Source organism: Bos taurus, chromosome 10 (genome assembly GCF_002263795.3).
Source record: "Bos taurus isolate L1 Dominette 01449 registration number 42190680 breed Hereford chromosome 10, ARS-UCD2.0, whole genome shotgun sequence".
Classification (NCBI taxonomy): Eukaryota; Metazoa; Chordata; class Mammalia; order Artiodactyla; family Bovidae; genus Bos; species Bos taurus.
This window is the reverse complement of record NC_037337.1, coordinates 20,254,899-20,277,998: the sequence shown is the minus strand read 5'-3', so window position 1 is coordinate 20,277,998 and position 23,100 is coordinate 20,254,899. Positions and strand designations below refer to the sequence as shown.

At 39.9% G+C, this 23,100-nt stretch overlaps 1 protein-coding gene across 5 annotated transcripts in view; it reads right to left on the bottom strand.

Moving 5' to 3' along the window:
- Positions 1–23,100, bottom strand: part of REC114 (REC114 meiotic recombination protein) — a 183,611-nt gene that overhangs the window by 95,358 nt on the left and 65,153 nt on the right. Inside the window, exon 1 of one of the 5 annotated variants that reach the window (XM_059890778.1) lies at positions 16,539–16,740. The exons of 3 other annotated variants lie outside the window; for them this stretch is intronic. In XM_059890778.1, coding sequence (XP_059746761.1) covers positions 16,539–16,697 — 159 coding nt within the window. In that variant the 5' untranslated portion in view covers positions 16,698–16,740. Of the gene's footprint in view, positions 1–16,538; positions 16,741–23,100 lie in introns of those variants that run through there. One more of the 5 variants, XM_002690533.7, reaches the window with a different exon arrangement.

Here is a 23,100-nt window from a genome sequence, read left to right as displayed (position 1 = left end):
ACCCTGTGGTACAACATTCTTCTACATTTAAATCATAGATTCAAACTAAACAATGACAGCACAGGGATTATAAAGACTAGGAAACAGAACTTGAGTTACTAGAAAGCTGTCATTTCATCTCTGGCATTTATATTTGTGTTTAAAATTTTAAAACAACCGAAGTGCAAGCAACAAGATGGAATGTTTTTGTTTGGCAACTGCAAATTTTAGTTCACACTCAAAATATTTTACTAAATTTGAATAATACTTTTAATATTAAAATACTATTCTTTTAAAACTGTTAAATGTTTCCAAACTAAATAACAAAAAGAGAATAAAACATATCAGCAATTTTATCATTAGTTGCCTAAATTGTACCTGTGGAGATTTTCAGTTTTACTTTTTAAATCACTTCTCAAAGAAATTAATTACATAAAATATCAGCCTCTAACCAAAGAAGCAAAGTTCAAACATTTAGCTGTTCAATAGATATAAAAACAAATGGCTAAGCATTTGTGCTTTTTTTTCCTGCCTTGTGCTATAGTGTGCTATAGTGTGCTATTCCTTTTCCTTAGTTATCTTACTGCCATGCTTATAATAATGAATCTCAATCAAAGAATTTTTGCTGTTTGCATAATAATAAATTTTATTTATGAAATTTTTGTGAAAATAATTTCATCATTTAGGAAAGTGTTAAAAATTATCCACTTTGGGCTTCAGATGTTCTAGACACACCACTGAACATAATAAGTAAATTATCCGGTATATAAGAAAGCGCTAGGCACTAGAGAACAAACAAAGCAGGGTATGAGGTGGGGGGTTGTAAAGACAGGGCATGGATGTTACAATATAAATAGGGTAGTCAATGTGGGCATCACTGAGGTGAAGCTTGAGCAAAGACTTGAAGGTTTCTGGGGATTCCACAGTTACTATTTTTCATACAATTTGCAATATTTCATCTAAAAGATATTTAGAGTATGCTGAGCTTAAAAATGTCTAATCTAAGACTTCTAAGAGGTTCAAGAAAAAAAATAATTTGATTGCATTCCTGCAGTCTTCCCTTCCCAAACCCAACCCAAACACCAATTACCTTTCCTTGAGCAGTTATTAAAATCGGCATCCAAGTGGGCTATAAGGGTGGGCTGAGGTCTCAGAATCCAGATGAAAGGAGCTGGTGTGTTTTCCCCCTTGTTCAGAGTGGAGACCCAAGCCTAAGCAAGCAGCCAGAGGGCAAAGGCAGGGATGCCCCAGTTCTTGGGAGACAGCTTAACCCATAGACATTGGTCGATTACGCCAGGAAGATCAGCTTGTGTATTCTGAAATTCCGAGTGCTCTCCCAGCCTTAAGGAGTCATAGTGGAGCTGGGCAACTTACTCAGCTGAGTCCTTTGTACTCCTCTACAGAAGACCTAGAAGGTGAGACTCATGCACTTTCCAACACTTAACATTTAAGGTATATTGGGCTTGAGCCCCAAAGGTAAGAAGAGGCATAAGTTAAGGAAAATAACAACATATCAAATAGGCTAAAGAGACAAAGAACAAACAGAAAACACAGAACATGTGGCTCCTAGCAGTTAAAAAAAAAAAAAAAAACCACAGGAGATCAACAACAACTTGAGCCAAAAAATAATTATTATTATAAATAACATTTAATGAGCCTTGGAGCCAAAAACATGCTTTACAAATATAAAAATTCAGTAGCTTAACTGAAGAACTGGATGGACACTGGTGAGACCAAATTAATGGTCTGAACGATCAAGTAGGAGAAATATTCAGAAACAAAGAGCATAACTACAAAGAGGAAGAAATCACATGGACAAGATAATGTGGACCAAAGACTCAGCCACAGGAGAACAAATCTTAAAAACAGGAGCTAAAGTAGAAGAAGAGAAACAGATGGAGTAAATGCAATGATAGCAGAACAATTACTTACTTCTGTTTCATTGACTATGCTACAGCCTTTGACTGTATGGATCACAACAAACTGTGGAAAATTCTGAACGAGATGGGAATACCAGACCACCTGACCTGCCTCCTAAGAAATGTATATGCAGGTCAAGAAGCACCAGAACTGGACATGGAACAACAGACTGGTTCCAAATTGGGAAAGCAGTACATCAGGGCTGTATACTGTCACCCTGCTTATTTAACTTATATGCAGAATACATCATGAGAAACGCTGGGCTGGAGGAAGCACAAGCTGAAAACAAGACTGCAGGGAGAAATATCAATAACCAGAGATACAAAGATGACACCACCCTAATGGCAGAAAGTGAAGAGGAACTAAACAGCCTCTTGATAAAAGTGAGAGGAGAGTGAAAAAGCTGGCCTAAAACTCAACATTGAGAAAACGAAGATCATGGCATCTGGTTCCATCACTTCATAGCAAATAGATGGGGAAACAACAGAAACAGTGACAGACTATTTTCTTGGGCTCCAAAATCACTGCAGATGGTGACTGCAGCCATGAAATTAAAAGACACTTGCTCCTTGAAAGAAAAGCCGTGACCAACCTAGATAGCATATTAAAAAGCAGAGACATTACTTTGCTGACAAAAGTCTTATAGTCAAAGCTATGGTTTTTCCAATAGTCAGGTATGGATGTGACATTTGAACCATAACGAAGGTTGAATGCCCAAGAATTCATGCCTTTGAACTGTGGTGTTTGAGAAGACTCTTGAGAGTCCCTTGGACAGTAAGGAGATCAAACCAGTCAATCCTAAAGAAAATCAACCCTGAATATTCATTGGAAAGACTGATGCTGAAGCTCCAATACTCTGGCCACCTGATGTGAAGAGCCAATTCATTAGAAAAGACCCTGATGCTGGGAAAGATTGAAGGCAGGAGGAGAAGGGGACAACAGAGGACGAGATGGTTGGATGGCGTCACTGACTTAATGGACATGAGTTTGAGCAAGCTCCAGGAAATGGCAAAGGACAGGGAAGCCTAGTGTGCTGCAGTCCATGGGGTCGCAAAGAGTGGGCATGACTGAGACTGAACAACAAAAAAGACATTGTGCTGCAACAGCTGCAACTCCAGAGACATAAACAGGCATCACACACTTCCAATAGGTATGCCTACCGGTAGTCTAGCCATAAAACCCCCAGAACAAAAAAACTGAATCTGAATTTTATCAAGCCTCTGGATTCAGCTATCAATTCACAAGAAATACAGAGAACTAAGGATCACATTAATTGCACTCCAGAGATGCAGTCACAAAATCATAAAGTCAGAAACTCTTCAGAACTCTTCAGTTTCTTCAACAAACAAATTTCAAGGAAGGAAGAGAGGTAGATAAGGGAAACATAGGGAAGAGACCGCAAAGATTAAAACAAATACTAATCAATCACCATGTATGGTCCTGTTTAAAAGAATTATTAAACTTATGAGACTATTAGAAATTTGAGCACTGACTATTTGATAATATCAAGGAACTGTTTTGTGTTTTTTTTAGAGTAAAAAATGGTATTATTATTGTGGGGTTTTTTAAGTTTCTATCTTTTAGAGATACAAACTAAAATATTTGATGAAATGTTAAGATGGCTGAGATGTGCTTCAAAATAACATAATGGGGACTCCCTGTTGGTCCAGTGGCTAAGACTTCGTGCTCCCAGTGCAGAGGGCCCAGTTTCCATCTCTGGTCAGGGAACTAGATCCCATATGCTGCAACTAACACCAGGTACAGTCAAATAAATAAGTAAATATTAAAAAAAAATAACATGATGGACATGGAAAGAATATCAATGAAGCCAGATTGACCATGAGTTGGTAACTATTGAAGCTGTTAATACAGATGTGTGAGTCTACTATACTCTTCTATCTACCTTTATTAAAGAAATTCAAGCATAATCACAAGTTTTACGTAAGGATTTTTTGTTGATTAAGCAGAAGCAGGGGTAAGAAAAGCATTCAGCTTACATGTAGTAGGGTACTACATGAAGTATCCTAACCCATCCTAGAAATTCCAAATATTATAATGCCTAATACAATCCAGGAATCTGAGAAAAAATTTACTTATTTAAGGCTCTTGGGAAATATTTTTAATGGGTGATAATTTAGCATTTTGCTGGAATGTTCACATTAGCACAACAGAAAATTTTTTAAAAAGCTATTTTTAATGACAAAGTCTTCACAGAAAAAGATCATTTTAAGGTGTCAGAACATCACATTCATATCTTCTCTTTCTAGTGGCTTAAGATTTAGGTCATCAAAACAGTATTATGGTACAGGCAAAAAAAAAAAAAAAAAAACAGACACATAAACCAATGGAACACAATAGAGAACCCAGAAATAAACCCATTTATATACAAATCAACTAATATTTGACAAGGGAGCCAAGAATACTCAATGGAGAAAAGACAGTCTCTTCAATAAATGATACTGGGAAAATTGGATACTCACATGTAAAATAATGAAACTAGACCCCTATCTTACATCACTCACAAATTTAACTCAAAATGAGTTAAAGACTTCAATGTAAGACCTGATACCATAAAACTTCTAGAAGAAAACAATGGGAAAAAGCTCCTTGACATTGGTCTCAGCAATGATTTTTTTTTTGGATATTAAAAAAAAGCACAAGCAACAAAAGCAAAAATAAACAACTGAAACTGCATCAAACCAACAAACTTCTGTACATCAAAAAATGACCAACAAAATGAAAAGACAAGCTCTGGATGAAAGCATTTGCATACCACCTATCTTACATGGGGTTAATATTAAAAAATATACAAGGAGTTCATACCAATCAATAGCATAAAAGCAACTAATCCAATTTTAAAATGGGAAAAGGACCTGAAAAGACATTTTTCTAAAGAACTAGTTCAAGTCCAACAGATACAGGTGCTCAACATCACTAACCATCAGAGAAATAAAATCTAAACCACAATAAGATATCACCTCCCATTTGTCATCAAAAAGACAAAGAGGTAACGAGTGCTGGTAGGATGTAGAGAAAGGGAACCCTTGTGCACTGCTGGTGGGAGTGTAAACTGGGGCAGCCACCATGGAAAACGGTATTGAGCTTCCTAAAAAAAAAGTTAAAAGTAGAACTACCACGTGGTCTAGCAATTCCATTTCTGTGTAGAATACATCATAAAGAAACAAAATCATTATTTCAAAGAGGTATCTACCCCCAGGTTCACTGCAGCATTATTTAAGCGTCCACCAACAGATGAATGGATAAAAAAAACATGGTGTGGATACACACACACACACAGTAGAACATTATTAGGCCATTAAAAAACAGGAAACAAACCCTTCCATTTGTGACAACATGAATGAACCCTGAGAGTATTATGCTAAGTGAAATGAGTCAGAGAAAGACAAATACTAGATGATATCACAGTGGAATTAAAAAAGAAAAAAACAAATTCACAGCAACAGGACAGACTGGTGAAAAAAAAAAGAGGGTGGTGAGCAACATAGGTAGGGGTGGTCAAAAGGTACAAACTTCCAGTTATATGATAAACAAGTTCTAGAGATGTACAACATCATGACTACAGCTAGCAATACTGTTTTGTGTATTTGAAAGTTGCTGACAGATTTTAAAAGTTCTCATCACAAGGGAAAAACGTGTAACTATGTGAGGTGATGGAGGTTAACTAAACTTACTGTGGCAATCATTTCACAATATATACATATATCAAATCATCATTTTGTACATCTTAAGTTATACACTATTAAATGTCAATTATATCGCAATAAAACTGGGGAAAGAAAGACTTACATCAACCTGACCTCTGGCTATGCAGCATTTTGCCATCAACACAGTAGCACACACTGAGATACAGAGCGTGCCTATCACAAGCAGGCTTTTCAGGCACAGCTTATACTAATATATTGGTGAAGTGATCAGAGAGTCTTCTATTTTAAATTCATGTATTTGTGCAAGAATGTACTAAATGTAATCTAAAACTAGCAAAAAGATTCAAAGAAATATATGAAAATATAGAAAAGTACTTCAAATGTACTTAAATTATATTTACATGAAAGGCTAGCATTACCTGTCAGATGGGACAAACTAAATTATGAACTTGAGTTTCTTTCTGCTTTTAAGACCCCTTAGAAAGTGTCACAGCTCTATACACTGGCCCAAACTGCTGATTTATGCATCATAAAGTATGGAAATGTGTGAAATTGTTAAGCAGACTATTAGTTGCCTCCTTACTCTTGGAAGCTAAAGAGCCTCATAAATTATTTCAACAAATTGTAGGGTATATTATGCTAATAAAAGTGGTCCTGCTACACACTCATTACCAAACTGTAAAATTCAGTATTTTGCTTTTGATGTTTCACAGAAATGCAAAGTGTTAACAGTAACAAACACACACACAATTATTAAGAGCATAACACCCAAACCAAAAAAATATACCTGGGGAATTTGTTTTTTCTTTAGAATCTAAAAATATAATCTCATGCATCAGAGCAAGAGATGTGATTCCCCTTCTTTTTACCACATATATGCAATAAAATTAACGATTGTAAAATTTTCAAGTGCTTTTAAACCTAGCTATTGAAGTTAACTTGTTCACCTTGATTACTAGCCATAAGTGGAATATATTTACTCAAAATACCTACCTTCCAACAGAGGAATAAGATCTTTATGTCCTGATTACTAATCAAGGTCCCTCTGGTTATTGATTTTTCTATAAAACATAGTTATAGGACATTTGTCCAATACATTTAGAAATCCTTGAAAATCTCCCAAACTAATAAATACTATAAAAACCACCAATTATACAGAAAGTAGGGTTTCCCAGGAGGCACTAGTGGTAAAGAACCTGCCTGCGCTAGTGGTAAAGAGACGCAGGTCCCATCCCTGGGTTGGGAAGATCCTCTGGAGGAGGGAATGGCAATCCATTCCAGTATTCTTCCCTGGAGAATCCCACAGACAGGTGGGCTATGGTCCATAAGGTTGCAAAGAGCTGGATACGACTAAAGCGTATACTAGAAAGTAGTATCTCCCTTTGGCACACCTACCCTAGGTCTCTGCACCTGCCTTGCTATCTTCATTTATTCACTAATCAGAAGTCACTATCTTCTATTTATTCACTAACAAGGTTCATTCATACCTCTAACAGTTTCAATATCCAAACTGTTTTTCTAAATCTGAGTTAAAGAAACACTTTATTTCTCAGATGCCATATTGTCATTTTTAGGTAAAAAGCACCTTATATTCCAAATAAGCAGGTACTTGAGCTTAACTGGCTAGATCATCCAATGGTGATGCCTTAATCATCTCTAAACAGAGCCCTGAACAGTATCTGGCACACAGCAGGCAGGGAACAAATCCTAAACATAAATGAATTTTTATTTTCTCGGACCTCATTTTAAACTATAACTTCTGAGACTTCTTCAATCACTAAACTGAAAAACATTCTTCAAAATATTTGTCTAGATAAACTCTACCTTAAATCATGTTTGCAAACAAGCCATAGCCTCTATGAAAACTATGTCTGTTACACAATCAAATTAACTTTTTGTTTTTTAAGGAGAATAGAGTTGGAAATATGTATTTATAATCTGGTACTTTGGAACAAGTGATGATTTTGTCAAAAGGAAAAAAAAAATGTTAGAACATCTGTTAGAAAATCCTTCCACAAAAGCCTAAGCAATCTACAATGTACACTGTATGTGACATACAATTCAATTAAACAACCACAATTATAAAAATTATTTCTGTATCAGTCAGATGTAGGCTAGATTGTGCTGTAGAAATTAACAACTCCCCAAAGAAAAGGCTTTCTTTCTCACTCACACTACCTATGCATCCTTCTCCTCCCTGTCTTCCCGCCCTACCTCACACTGCCTATCATTCTCACTAGAGGACTTCCCCTGGCAGGGCAGCCAATACTTGCCATTCTGTAGCAAAGAGAAAGAAGATGAGGAATCATCCACAGGCACCTTCTGCTCATCTGCTCACCTTTCACTGGTCAAAACCAGTCACATGACACACAACGTCAAAGAGACTGGGGATATGCAATCTTAGTATAATCTGGTGAACAACACTAATGACTACTACTTTTTAAAAAGGCACTATCTGGAATAGAAAGATTTAGGATCAAATCCTTGTTTTGCAACTTACAAGTACACTTACTTCCTCATCTATAAAATACAAACAGTAATAACTACCTTATAGGGTCATCAGAAGATTAAATGATACAATGCAAGATCAGATATTTACCAGGATATCTGACCTTGATTCATTGATTCAATAAGTATTTGGGAGGTGTCTGCCAATCACCTTTCTAGGTACTGACATACAGCAATTATGTACTAAATTAAGTTTTTTTGCTTGTTGTTGCTGTTATTAGAAATGCTTTTTGAGTTCCAACCAGGAATAAGTTGTCATTTCTTAGCTGAGACTTCCAGTTGTTTTCCAATAACCATTTTCTTCCTTATACGCTAAGAGAGCCCCTGATTTTCAGCTGGACACATGATCTCATGGAATTCAGACTACATATGCCAGCTGTTCATATAGTTAAGACAACCACAGGTCTAAGTTCTGGCTACAGCCAAAAGTGTCATGCGGCAACTAACCAGAAACTTCCTTACGGGACAGCAGGTATGAACCCTTTGTCTACTTCCTCATCCCTTCCTCCACCAGGCCATATAGAATATCAGTTCTGTTGTGGACTATGAGACCACAGCCATGCATGGCAGAGAACAAAATAGAAGGATTCTCATTTCCTGACACTGTGGAGTATCATACCAGCCCTGTGCTGTTATGTAAATAATAAACTTTCATTTTGTTTAATCCATTTAATTTTGCATTTTCTGTTATTCACAGCCAATCTTAATACTAATTAATAAAACAACATAATCTGTCAACTTTTTAAAAAATCAACCTACATGAAAGAATAATAATTCTTGATGACCCCTCTACATCTTCATAAAAGGAGGTACCACTGGAGGAAGCAGCAGTGTACAGCAGAATGGCTTAAAGAAGACAAGAGTTTTAGAAGCAGTTCTCCACTCCTTTGTAAACCTTTGGCAAGCTATTTAACCTGGCCCAGCTCAGCTTCTTGTGTATAAAAGGGTAATAAGATTTAAATAGAGATCTTAAATGTGAGAATTAGTGGGAAGAGGTTTATGAAATTACTACATAAATTATAAATCATTAAACAATATCAGTATTACTTTATCAACTATTCCCTCTCCTTCACCTTTCCTTCAGAAGTGGGGCATGAAGACAGATCGCAGTACATAAGAATCACTTAGAGAGTCATCCTCAGAGATTTTGATTCATTAGGCCTAGTGCAGGAACCATGAATCTGCATCTTCAACCAGCACCTCGAGGGACTGGTGAAAACAGTCTGCCCCCTGCACCTTGAGAAACACCACTTCAGTGACCAGACCCTACTCGTAATCCTGCACTCAAGTGATGAAACACAAAGGATAGTTCCATAGCTTCTCTAGTGCCTAAGTAAATGACAAGTACCCGGTAGATAATCCAGTAATTTCTGTTGAATTGATGAACTGAACTGGAAAATGACAAAATGGGCTGAATCGAATGACCCACTATGGACATGCACTTCTGGTCAAACTAATGTATATAACAGGGACCATCTGCCTTCCTGCCTGAAACAACTACAAAGCTGCATGAATTAGAGGAAACACCAGTTTTTAAGACACTGGATATCAAGTAATAAAGGACATGATTCCTGAGAAATAACAGAAAAAAGGAAGTGAGTCTTACCATTGACCTAGAATACTTCTTGGAGAAAGTTACCAGGCCAAACTACAAGAAGGAGCACAGGCAGAGCTTTGCTAGCTGTCCCTAAGTGGAGGGGACGGAGTCCAAGTCCAGGAAGGTCAGGGTGAGTTTGCAAGCTGGGATTCCGGAGAGTAGAGCGCCACACCGAGAGAGACCCCTCCTCAAATTTTCAGCATATACGTGTGTGGGAGCAGATGCCCAGAGCCTGGGCAAAGAACCACCTGAAAGCACTTCAGGAACAATCCTGAGTGCTCACACAGAGCAGGGAATAGGGTCTGTTCTTATCAGCCAGAGAGAGAAACCTCACAATGTAAGGGCATTGGGTAGAGCATGTATGTTGAAGAGTTTCGCCTCAGGAGGGGAAAAAAAAAAGACCTCCAGATCAAATGCTGCTCTGGTCACACCTGACAAAGCTTAAAAGCAAGACTTGAAAGGATCACACTGCCTCCAAATAACTTATCCCAGCAAAAAGCTCAAGAGTATTTATAGGAATCCAAAAATATCCTGCACCCAATACGACAAAATTCACATCAGGCATCCAATCAAAAATGACCAGGTAGGCAAAGAAGAACTACTACTTCACTATTTTCAAAAATAATTTTCTTGGGGTTTTACTGAATCTTAAATTTTCCTTAAAAAAAAAGTTACAATCATTTTTATCATTTTTCACCCTGTGTGTTAATCTCAAAATTCCTCATCTATATTACTGAACTGCTAGTTCCCATATGAAATATTAACAGTTCTAAGACAAACGGCATAGTGGTTAAAGGGACAAGTTTTAGAGGCATGAAAACCAGGGTATGAATTCTCTCTGAAGTTCTCTGTGTTCCTGGGAAGTCACTGAACCTCTCTGAATTTTAGTTCCCTTATCTATAAAATGGTACAATAATATTTGCTTCATAGGACTGCTGTAAGAAATATACCAAAATAAACAATAAATAGTAGCTATCACATCCTAGTAGAAATACCTTCCCAGGTGGATCAGTCGGTAAAGAATCTGCCTGCAATGCAGGAGACCACCAGCAATGTAGGAGATCCAGGTTCGATCCTGGGTCAGGAAGATACCCTAGAAAAGGAAATGGCAACCCACTCTGGTATTCTTGCCTAAAAAATTCCATGGACAGAGGAACCAGGCAGGCTACAGTCCATGGGGTCACAAGAGTCAGGTGCAACTGAGCAACTACATCATCACATCATAATTCTCACACTACCTTAAGAAAAGTAAGCCAACACACAAATATTTACTGAGCACCTATCATATGCTAGGTCATATGTAGGCACATGAAATACAAAGAAAAAAGGATACTGTTAAGAGGACCCAAAGTATATCTCATGTTGAATCTGCATTTAAAAGTTCATTTTAAGTACAAACTTCATTTTCTATTTCTTAACTTCTAAGTAGGGCAATTATTTTAAGTTCCTTCTATAAAAACTAAAGGATTTTTCCCCCTTTTGAAAGGAAAAAAATAAGACGGCGTCAGGTTCAACCAATTAGGGCATGTCTGAGAAATCCTTGGAGTGTGGAAAATGTGGTATAACTTTAATTTAAAAGCAACTTGCAATTAACATCACCTTTCAAAATTATTCTCAAATTAGTAGACAAATTACATTCAACCATAAAATACATAAAAAGGACCAATCTGTTATTATTTATGATAATTCTTTCAGAAAGCCTGGGCTAACAGATGTAAGGAATTAAAATCAAGTTCAAGATGTATTTCATTTGCTCATTCCACTTAAATGACAGATGGTTTAAATATTAACCCTATTAATACAACATTTGCATATTCATTATTAATCTTATTGCCTTACCTCATAACCCCACAAATTCATTTTTATTAATTTTACTATAGGGTTGCCATTTCAGTCAAGATCTTCTAAACTCTTGCTCTGCAAAGTATGGTCCTTGAAACAATAGCCCGTATCACCTGGAAGTTTGTTAGAACTACAGAATTTCACTGCCCACACCAGACCTACTAAGTCAGGATTTACAAAATGATGGATATGCACACTGACATCTGAGTACCACAGTCCTAAACTGCTGATTTTTTAAATATTTACTGATTTAACTGCACTGGGTCTTAGTTGTGGCATGCAGAACCTTCGATCTTTGGCATGTGAACTCTTAGTTGCGGCATGTGAGAGCTAGTTCTCTGACCGTGGCTTGAACCTGGGCTCCCTGCCTTGGGAGCGTGGAGACTTAGCCATTGGTCCACCAAGTGAGTCTCTAAATTGTTGATTTTTTGCACACTTTTTTCGCAGTATTACAAAAAGTTTATTTGCGCTCTTGCACTGTTGGTGGGAATGTAAATTGATACAGCCACTATGGAAGACAGTATAGAGACTCCTTAAAAAACCAGGAATAAAACCACCATATGACCCAGCAATCCTTCCCCTAGGCATATACCCTAAGGAAACCAGGATTGAAAAAGACACATGTGTCCCATTGTTCACTACAGCACTGTTTACAATAGCTAGAACATAGAAGCAACCTAGAGGCCCATCGACAGATGAATGGATAAAGAAGCTGTGGTACATATTCAGAACGGAATATTACTCAGCCATAAAAAGGAATGCATTTGAGTCAGTTCTGATGAGGTGGATGCACCTAGAACCTATTATACAGAGTGAAGTGAGTCAGAAAGAGAAAGATAAATATCATATTCTTATGCACATATATGTAATCTAGAAAAACGGTACTGAAGAATTTATTTACAGGGTAGCAATGGAGAATAGACATATGGACATGGGGAGAGGGGAGAAGAGGGTGAGATGTATGGAAAGAATAACATGGAAACTTACATTACCATATGAAAACAGATAGCCAACAGGAATTTGCTGTATGGCTCAGGAAAGATAAACAGGGGCTCTGAATCAACCTAGATGAGTGGGATGGGGAGGGAGATGGGAGGGAGGTTCAAAAGGGAGGGGATGTATGTATATCTATGGCTGATTCATGTTGAGTTTTGACAGAAAACAACAAAATTCTGTAAAGCAATTATCCTTCAATTTAAAAAAAGTTTATCTGCTTCCAAACTGTGGTTAACTTATCTATAGATAGTAACTTTTCATAAGAATAATTCAATTCAGACAAATAAATCAATATACATATACATCCCATAGTCTATACATAAGATGTCTCAGACTTGACCTTACCTCTCAACCATGACTCCAAGTCTTAGAAGTACTAGATTTGTTGTACTATTCATTTTTTTCTCTTAATCAACATTTTTGCCTTAGCATCATGCCCATTGTGATGAAAGTCTTCTTTGTCATTAAACAACTACATAGAACAGTATCAGAAAATCAGATTCTCCCCACAATTTTAGGAAAAAATGAAAAAACTCAAAATAGATTCAACCAAGGTTGAACTTAAAAAGTCCCCTAGAGAAAAAAAGACCAGAATGACTCTATTCTCCAAAATAATATATTTTTATGCTTTACCTAACACACATTTTTTTTTTCTTACTGCAGGTACCACATTTTTAAAATAAGAAATTCACATGGGACTTAGTGCAGTTCTTTAGATGGCTCATCTTTTATCATTACTATTGCACAATAGTCACAGAACACATAAAATAGAACAAATCTTGTTTTCTCTTTCGTTTTTCCCTCCCAAAATGACAGACCTAGGCTGAAACTGATCACAGCAGGTAGGATGGTTCGGCACAGATTCAAAGGAAAGTACAAATGTTCAGTTTTCAAAAGCACTGCAAAAGCAAACCTCATCTCTTGTCACTGTAGCTGTGGCTTTATGCCAAACATCTGAAAACTGTTGAAAAGTGCTGCTCCTTATAAGAAATTATGAACAGCCTTGCAAAGAAGAGGAAAGAAATGTAATAACTCCTTAGAATGGTCTAATGTCCCTGACCTCCAGGTTGCAAGATGGGAGTCTAACAGTTACCCAGTTGCATCTGAGGCTGTGCACCCAACAAAGATGCTTGAGGAGAAAGAATTATAAGGGTGTGAAGAGACAGTACTAAGGAACCTGTTGGGCAATTTCAACAATTAATTATGTCCTCAAACGTTTCCATTCTTTCAAGATCCTATTATAGATAAGTGATTCTTCGATTTAACACTATTCATTCAATTTTGCATTTGCAAGCTATACTACAACTTCCCCTTCATGGATCACAGCTTTGTTATGGAAAAGTGGCTTCCATAACTCAATGAAGATATGAGCCATGCCCTGCAGGACCACCCAAGACAAACAGGTCATAATGAGTTCTGACAAAACATGGTCCACTGGAGAAGGAAAAGGCAACCCATTCCAGTATTCTTGCCTGGAGAACCCCATAGTATTAAAGGCAAAAAGATATGCTGGAAGAAAAGACCCTGATGCTGGGAAAGACTGAAGGCAAAAGGAAAAGGGTGGTGGTGGGGGGCAGAGGATGAGATGGTTAGACGGCATCACCCACTCAATGGACATGAATCTGAACAAACTCTGGGAGAAAGTGGAGGACAAAGGAAACTGGAGTGCTACAGTCCATGAGGTTGTGAAGAGTCAGACATGACTTAGCGACTGAACAACAACTACTACAATTTCTCAGGATGTGCTCTACAGAATACAACTAAGTATTTAATGCCTTTTTTAGTGGTCTTAGCTCTGATAGTCTAGAAATTGGTGAACAATTCATTATGCCCCATCTCTACTCATATTTACAGCCAAATCTCTCCGAAGAATTGTCCACACACATTGGTCACATTTTCTCACTTACAGTTACTTTTCAGCCCACCTCTATCTGGCTTCCACCCCCTTCATTCTACTGAAACTTCTCTTGGTAAAAACCATTAAGGATCTTCATGTTGCTAAATCCAATGGACACACCTTAGTCATCATTATTCTTCACTCTGCAGCATCATTCAACAAAGTTAATTGTTTTCTCCCTCTTATAATAATCTTTTGTAGCTTTGATGGATCTGCCTTCTCCTGGTATCTCCCAACTCTCTGACCCTTGGCAATCTGCTTTAGGGATTCGGTCCCCTCTACCTGTCCTGACCTACCTTGAAGCTTGGTCCTGAAATCTTGTATCATCTCTTAACTATAAATGTCACCTTCATGTTGATGACACATTTACCTCTCCAGCCCAGATGTTCTTCCATTCAACATCTCCACTTGGATACTGCATAAATGCATTTAAACCCAATACATCTGAAACTGAAGTCTTGGATCTTTCCTTCACTGTTCTTCCTCCAATGTTTCCCAATCCAGTTGCTCCTGCCAGAAACCCAGGAGCTCTTTATTCTCACCACTCATATCCAGTCAATCTCCAAGTCCTATCATTTTGGCCTCCAAAACATAGCTTTAACATGCCTGGTCTCCCCATCTCTACTGCCATTCTCCCTCCCTATCCTCCCACCCTTGCCATCCTAAGTCATTATCAGCTATTGCCCACTACACTGCAAAATCATTTTAAGTGATCTTCCTGACTCTACCTGTTGTTGTTACTTAGTTGCTAAGTCATGTCAGACTCTTTGGAGACCCCCATGGACCCCGCCAGGCTCCTCTGTCCATGGGGATTCTCCAGGCAGGAATTCTGGAGAGGGCTGCCACGTCCTCCTCCAGGTGATCTTCCCAACCCAGGGATCAAACCCAGGTCTCCTGGATTGCAGGCGGATTCTTCACCGTCTGAGCCACGAGGGAAGCCCAAGAATACTGGAATGGGTAACCTATCCCTTCTCCAGGGGAATCTTCTGAACTCTACTCGTATGCCTCTCCAATTCTGTCTCCACTCTTCAACCAGAGTGATCTTTCAAAGATGAAAATGCTCCAACTTAAAACCCTTTAGTGGCTCCCTATTGGTTTTAGGACATTGTTCATAAGGTACCCGCCTACCTATCTAGACAACCTCATCCCGTGTTATCTGACCCCTTGTTGTCTAAGCATCAGACTTGTTCTTCTTGTCTGTACATTACACTCTCTGAGGTTGTACAGGTGCAGGGCCTTTGCACATGTTGTATCCTCTACCTGAAATTTTCATTCCTTTTACTTTTCTCCTACCCACTGCTGCCCAAATCATATCAACACACATACACATGCACAATCCAAGACCTCAGGGTCCACAACCACCAGTGAAACCAGACCAAAAGGAAGTAAATGATCAGCAACCCGTGGCATTAAAACGTATCACCAGGACAAAATAAAACAATCATGATAGTATCAGTAAACACTTACATAACTTTATATGAAACACTGTTTGAGTGATTTATATATATATTAACTTAAAGCTCACAACCATACTACCCAGTGGGTACCATTATTATCTCTAATTTAAGATAAGGTAAACAAGGTATGAAGAAAGCTGAGCGCCGAAGAATTGATGCTTTTGAACTGTGGTGTTGGAGAAGACTCTTGAGAGTCCCTTGGACTGCAAGGAGATCCAACCAGTCCATTCTGAAGGAGATCAGTCCTGGGTGTTCCCTGGAGGGACTGATGCTGAAGCTGAAACTCCCAATACTTTGGCCACCTCACATGAAGAGTTGACTCATTGGAAAAGACCCTGATGCTGGGAGGGATTGGGGACAGGAGGAGAAGGGGATGACAGAGGATGAGATGGTTGGATGGCATCACCCACTCAATGGACATGAGTCTGAGTGAACTCCGGAAGTTGGTGATGGACAGGGAGGCCTGGCGTGCTGTGATTCATGGGGTCGCAAAGAGTCGGACACGACTGAGCGACTGAACTGAACTGAAACAAGGTAGGGGCTTCCTAGGTGGCTCAGTGGTTAAGAATCCACCTGCCAATGGAGGAGACACATTGCCTCAGGAACCAGGCTGCAGTCGTCCTTCCTTCCCTGCGCCGGGTGAGAGCCTCCCAACCCTTCCCGCCCTCAGGCCTCACCTTCCAAGTCGGGGAAGAAGCCATCCCAGCTTCCTGGCCAGGCCCAGGCGGCTCCCCAGTGCCTGAGGGCATGAAGCGGCCATACCGCTGCAAAGGCCACTGTGCTGCCTCTCCTACTGGTAACCCGAGACCCGCGTGCTCTTTTCCCGCCTCCGCCATGTTTCTCTTCCTGGCTTGGGCGGCCGCAGCACGCCTGTCAATCGCTGCAGCTAACCAATCAGAAAGCGAAGTGACCCAATGCCCACCCTCCCCCAGAGTGGAAGCCAATGGACAAGCCCCAGAGACTCGTGTGAGGGTGGGGCGGATGGGGAGTCGGGGTTGTCCTCTGGTTAAGGGCGTAGCTCTGGACCTTGAGCATCTTCTCATGGTGGTGGGCAAAGTGGTTTTGGTAACTTCCACCTTGAAGTGGAACTGTGACGCTTATAAATGGTAGTTGGCTTTTCAGTAGTTCCGGCCCTCAACTTCCGTCAGGCAGCCCAGGACATCTTCTGCCGCTCTGATAACTGGCCTTGTGATTTCTACACAATGGGACTCTCTGCACTATGTGGACAAGTGTCGTTTCCTTTTTCACAGCAGCCTTTCAGATAACAACAGCCCTGCCCACTTCAACCCCACCAAAACACAGCCCCAATTCCACCCACCAGTCAGGAAACCCATCTTACTGCGGCCCCTATTCATATTCCCTCCAGACGGTCTGCTGCTGCTAAGTCACTTCAGTCGTGTCCGACTCTGTGCGGCCCCATAGACGGCAGGCCATCAGGCTCCCCCGTCCCTGGGATTCTCCAGGCAAGAACACTGGGGTGGGTTGCCATTTCCTCCTCCAATGCATGAAAGTGAAAAGTGAAAGTGAAGTCGCTCAGTCGTGTCCGACTCTTAGCGACCCCATGGACTGCAGCCTACCAGGCTCCTCCGTCCATGAGATTTTCCAGGCAAGAGTACTGGAGTGGGGTGCCATTGCCTTCTCCCCAGACAGTCTAGTTCTCTTTAAAAAAGAGAGGAGCAAATGGGTGGGATGTTGCCAACGATGAAAGGGGAGGCTCAAATAGCAGGTGCATCTCAGTAACAGGTCTGAATGATTTATAATCAACAAAGCACTTCTACATCTGTTATTTGTTCTCTCAACAACCTTGTGGTTAATTAAAGCAAAACAGAGATTATTACTCTCATGGAATAGATGGAGATGCAAAATAACGTCCTTAGAGTAGAAGCAATTTGTACAGCTGGTGTAGAACTGTGGACTCTGCAGTCTCTCCTTGAGGCCATCCCACTTGCGAAGAATTTGGGTATCTATGCAGGCTGGGTCCGGAGAAGGCACTGGAGATCCACTTCAGTACTCTTGCCTGGAAAATCCCATGGACGGAGGAGCCTGGTAGGCTACAGTCCATGGGGTCGCTAAGAGTCCGACACGACTGAGCGACTTCACTTTCACTTTTCACTTTCATGCATTGGAGAAGGAAATGGCAACCCGCTCCAGTGTTCTTGCCTGGAGAATCCCAGGGACAGGGGAGCCTGGTGGGCTGCCGTCTATGGGGTCGCAAGGAGTCGGACACGACTGACACGACTTAGCAGCAGGCTGGGTCAAATTGGAAGCATCGTGTATGGAAGATGGAAGCTGTGTTAATCCAATACATAAAGTTAAAATGCAGAAAAATTTTAAAACCGTGCATTTAAAAGGGTATTAAATGCATAGGCCATGGTCGGAGAAGTGGTCATTTATTCACTCAACAAAACACCTTTAAATGTCTACAGTATATAGCTATGTTAGTAACTACAGGGGTTATGGAAATAGGCATGAATCTAGCATTCTAGGACCTTAGGATCTAATAAAGAAGACAAAGTGAGGTACATGATGTCTGACGTTAATGCCAAGTGAAAGGTGCTTTAAGGATTCAGGTAATGTAAAACTCTACAATCTGGAATGGCAGTGGCATTTCAGTCCCAACTTGAAAGGTCAGTAAAAGCATCCCAAGGGAAGATGGATGAAACTGGTATTCCAGGTGGAGGGCGAGTTGAAGAGCAAAGTTGCAGAGATGAGGATAGTGACATAACCAGCCAGAATGCAAGGGGTTTTAAGGAAGATGAAGCCACAAAGATGAGTTAGGCAAAAGAGCACTGAACAGCAGCTAAGGAGAGTGAATTTTACTTGGTAGATGGTGAAGAGTATGGAAAATTGACATAGAGATGTGACACTATCACAGTGGTGGTCCAGGCAGGCTCATCTTTGAGGGGCATGTAGAATAACTTGCATTCAAGATAAGGGGTATTTGTTAGTTATCTTTCCATTAGTCCAGTAGAGCTTGAAGGGGTCAGATTTAAGAAATGGCTTCTGAAGGTCCTTAAATGACACAGCAGTACTGCATTTAATATAGTAGTAAATGGTTAGAAACTTGGTTTGAATCCCAATTCTACCACTTGCCAGCTGTGTGACCTTGGGATGTCACTTTACCTCTCTGTGAAACAGAGTTAGCCAATACCAATCTTCCAGGGTCTTAGGGAGTATAAAGTAAGATCATCTGTGGGAAAATTCTTGGCAAATTACAAAGCAGTACATGTGTGGGTACTTTCTGTTTGTGGGGTTAAAGTGACTTTCCATGCAGCCCCATAGGCAGGAGGATGGGGATGGGAGCCTGATATTCGATCTCAGAGGCACTCACCTTCCAGGTCCCTGGCTGCGGATGCTGTCAGACACCCTTCACAGGAGCAGATGGTGCTCACAGTTGGGACCCTGTCAGTGCCCAAGGACACCCAGGGCCCTGCTGGGCTCCCACCTGCAAGCTCCCTTCCTAGACAAAGCACCTGTGCTCGAGCTTCTGGGGCCACCAGCATCTGCCAAGAATGGATCATGTCTGCAGAGGGAGATACAAAGCCACAGCTCAATACAAAGCCACAGCTCAATGCACAGAGGCTTTTAAAAACCTCTGATATTAACAAATGTGACTTGAGCATTCACGAGATCCCAGACACAGTAGTAGGTGCTGGGAATACAGAAGATAAAACAGATGTTCTGTCCACCTGAAGCTTACGACCTAGAGGCTGAAGGGGTGGGGTAGACAGAACACAAATTAATCCATGTTTTTAATGGCCATTGTGTTTTCTTTTTTAAAGATATGTCTGTAATATTTATTAAGGTATAATTTTATACAATAAAAAACACAGATCTTATATATTCAATTAGGCAAGTTTTAACACCTGTATACATTCATGTAGGCACCATCCAAAAAAGATGCAGAACATTTCTGAACTTGGAACACCAAGTTCCCTTAGGAGCGCCTCCTTCCAGTCAGTCTCCAACTCCCAGGGACAACCATTGGTCTGATTTTTTTCCACTGGTCTGACTTTAATCACTGTAGATAAGCTTTTTTATTTCTGGACTTTATACATATATATCTATGTATATGCTCAGTCTCTCCATTGTGTCCAACTCTTTGCAACCCCATGGACTACAGTCTGCCAGGTTCCTCTGTCCATGGGATTTTCCAGGGAAGAATACTGGAGTGGGTTGCCATTTCCTCCTCCAAGGGATCTTCCCAACCCAGGGACTGAATCCACATCTCCTGGACCTCCTGTATTACCACTGAGCTACCTGGGAAGCCATATATATATATATATATATATAAACCACAGGATATATTTTTATATCTGCTTCTTTTGTTCAGTGTAATTTTGTCTTTTAGCTTCATCCATGTTGTATAAACCAGTAGCTCATTTCTTTTTAGTGATGAATAGCATTCTGTTGCATGATTATATCACGATTTGTTCCTCACTTGTTGATGGGCATTTGAATTGTTATCTGTTTGCTTGGCTTTTTCAGCTGTTGTAAACACTTTTTGTATTAGTCTTTTTTTGTAGATATGTGCTGTCATTTATCTTCATTAAACACCAAGAATGGAATTTCTAGTTTCTAGAAATAGATATGTTTAACCCCATAAAAACTGCCAAAGAGTTCTTCATAGTGGTTGTACCATTTTGTACTCCTACCAGCAAAATATGAAAGTTCTAGTTATCCATGCTGACATTTGCATGTCAAGTCCTTTCAGTTTTAGCAACTCTAGTGGACCTATAGTAACATCTCACTGTGGTTTTAATTTACATTTCCCTGATACCGAATGATGTTGAGCCCCATTTCAAACAGCGTACTGGCCATCTGTGTATTTTATTTCATGAAGTATGTGTTCAAATCTTTACCATTACCGATGTGTAGGGGGTTCTTTATATATTCTAGATACAAGTTTGTTGTTAGATATATGTATTGAAAATACTCTTCCCATTCTATTACTTGTCCTTTCATTTTCTTAACAATGTTTTCCAAAGAGCAGAAGTATTTAATTCTGAATGAAGTCAATTTTATTAATTTTTAAGGGTTTTTTTTTAGTGCTTTTTGTGTCCTGCCTAAGAAATCTCTGACTACTCTGAGGTTGTACATATATTCTCCTATGTTTTCATCTGAAAACTTTATAGTTCTGTCTTTTACATCTAGACATATGATCCTCCTTGCATTAAATTGTTTGCATGAACTGAAGTGAGAATTAAGGTTCATCTTTTTTTGCATTGACATACAATTACTGTTATACAGGAACTGCCCTCAACCAGTGACTGATGGAAACTGGGATATAAATACCCCAATTTCCTCACTCCTCAGGTGGGACAACTCTGAGATTTGTGTAATATCCCATTCCCCAGGCTTCACCCGTGGGATCAGGTTCCAGTTACCCATGATATAACTTCTTGGTAATAATTCTTTTTTTGGCTTCCCTGCCTCCCTCTCCTACTAGCGTTTCCTGTAATCTCCTCTCAAATAAATTGCTTGCACTTAAATTTTGGTCCCAGCATCTGTTTCTCGGGGAAGCCAAACTAAGACAGTGACAAACAAGGCAGACAGTTCCCTGCTTTCATATATTTAGCAATAATTTAGGCATACATAAGAAGATGGTACAAAAGGCATTAAGAGGAGAGAGAAGTCACATCCAAAGCAGACCCTTCAATACCTTGCTGACCAACAGCAGTAGAACAACAGTATTTGTGATCAGGACTCGTGCATGACAGGTAACTATGAGCTACTCTGATCCCCTTAGAAGACTGTTACTAGCTTTTTTAAACATTATTTTTTTATCCCAAATCCTTTTACTGTGTAACTCTATTTTGTAGGTAGCACGATGACAGAGATGCTTGTCTCATGAGTAGTCAGCATCATATTGGAGGCAAGCTGCAGGGCTAGTTTCAGAATCCTAGCGAGTCTTTTTCAAAACAGGCTAGGGACCCCATGTATCCCCTCTTGCTAGGAGGATGAGACAGCAAAGAAAATGATGGCTTCAGTCTCCTAGATGACAGAGAAATAAACATCTTTACTCTGCCTGCTGTGTCCCTCAGCCACAGCTCCAGGAACCACACAGGGACTGGAAACTGCAGGCACTGCTAGTGTCTGTGGGGTTTCCCAGAAGAGCCCTGTTTGCATAAGTCAAGCCAGGTGAGGTGTCTCCATGATGTCAGACCTGGGGATGCTGTGTAAGAAGGGGATGCTTCCGTGGAACTCTACACACACTGGTAAAAAGCAATTATTTTCAGGTTTCTGCTCTGTTTCTTTCACAGGCAAAAACTAACTGCTCCATTTCAGGTAATTGAAGGGATTTCAACGTGACTGGGCACAGACAATCCCAACCTGTCCACAGGTTGCTGATCATTGGCACAACATGAAGAGAGATTAACACAGACTCTTTCCATTTATTAAACACACAGAGAATAATAATAAGCTAGTAAAATGTTTGCCTGCTGGTAGATTTAGGGGCACATTTTACCAAGTTGGATTAGAGTCAGAAAGAGGAACTTCAAGCAAACCCTAAAGAAAGACTATGAATTTCCACTTTGAAGGGCGGGTTTATATTTTACTTAGGTTGGAATCCAGAGTTCCTGGCACATGGTAGGTCCCCAATTATTTTTAACAAAAAGATTGCACATTTTAATATGGAAGAGTGAAAGGGATAATTTAAAAGTCATTTTGAGGCTATAAAGCACTGACGTGGGGGAGGTGGTTTATAACCCTTTCCTATCTTTGTCTCCACACAAGTTGGAACAAGAAGAAACATATCAGTGAAGCTAAAGTTGAGGAAGAAATTTTTGTACCTTAAAATCTCAGTCTCAGAGCTGTGTTTTCAGGAAATTTACAACCCCAAAGCCTACAAATATGTAATCATATATAGGAGCATAGACAGGAAGACCCCCTTGAAGTCTTTCCCAATTTGATGCATCACTTATTCCATCATTTGTTGCCTGACCCAGGAAAAGTCATTTAACGCACCTCTGAAGAGTGAGGCTGCGATATTTGCAATTTACGCCTCAGAGGACAGATGAGAGCCTCATAAAGAAAACGCTTTGTGCTGGAGAATGACTCAGCAGAAGCATTTCTGAGCTTCGTTATTGAGAATATTTTGAATATTCTGTAGCCATCGCAGTTGCACCTCCAGCAGATGGTAGGTTAGGGCTGGCAGAAGCCAGGAGGTCAACATTCTCAGGGGACCCCAGGGAACGGTCAGGGCCCCTTGCACTGTTTTCTCACACCGAAGGCTTC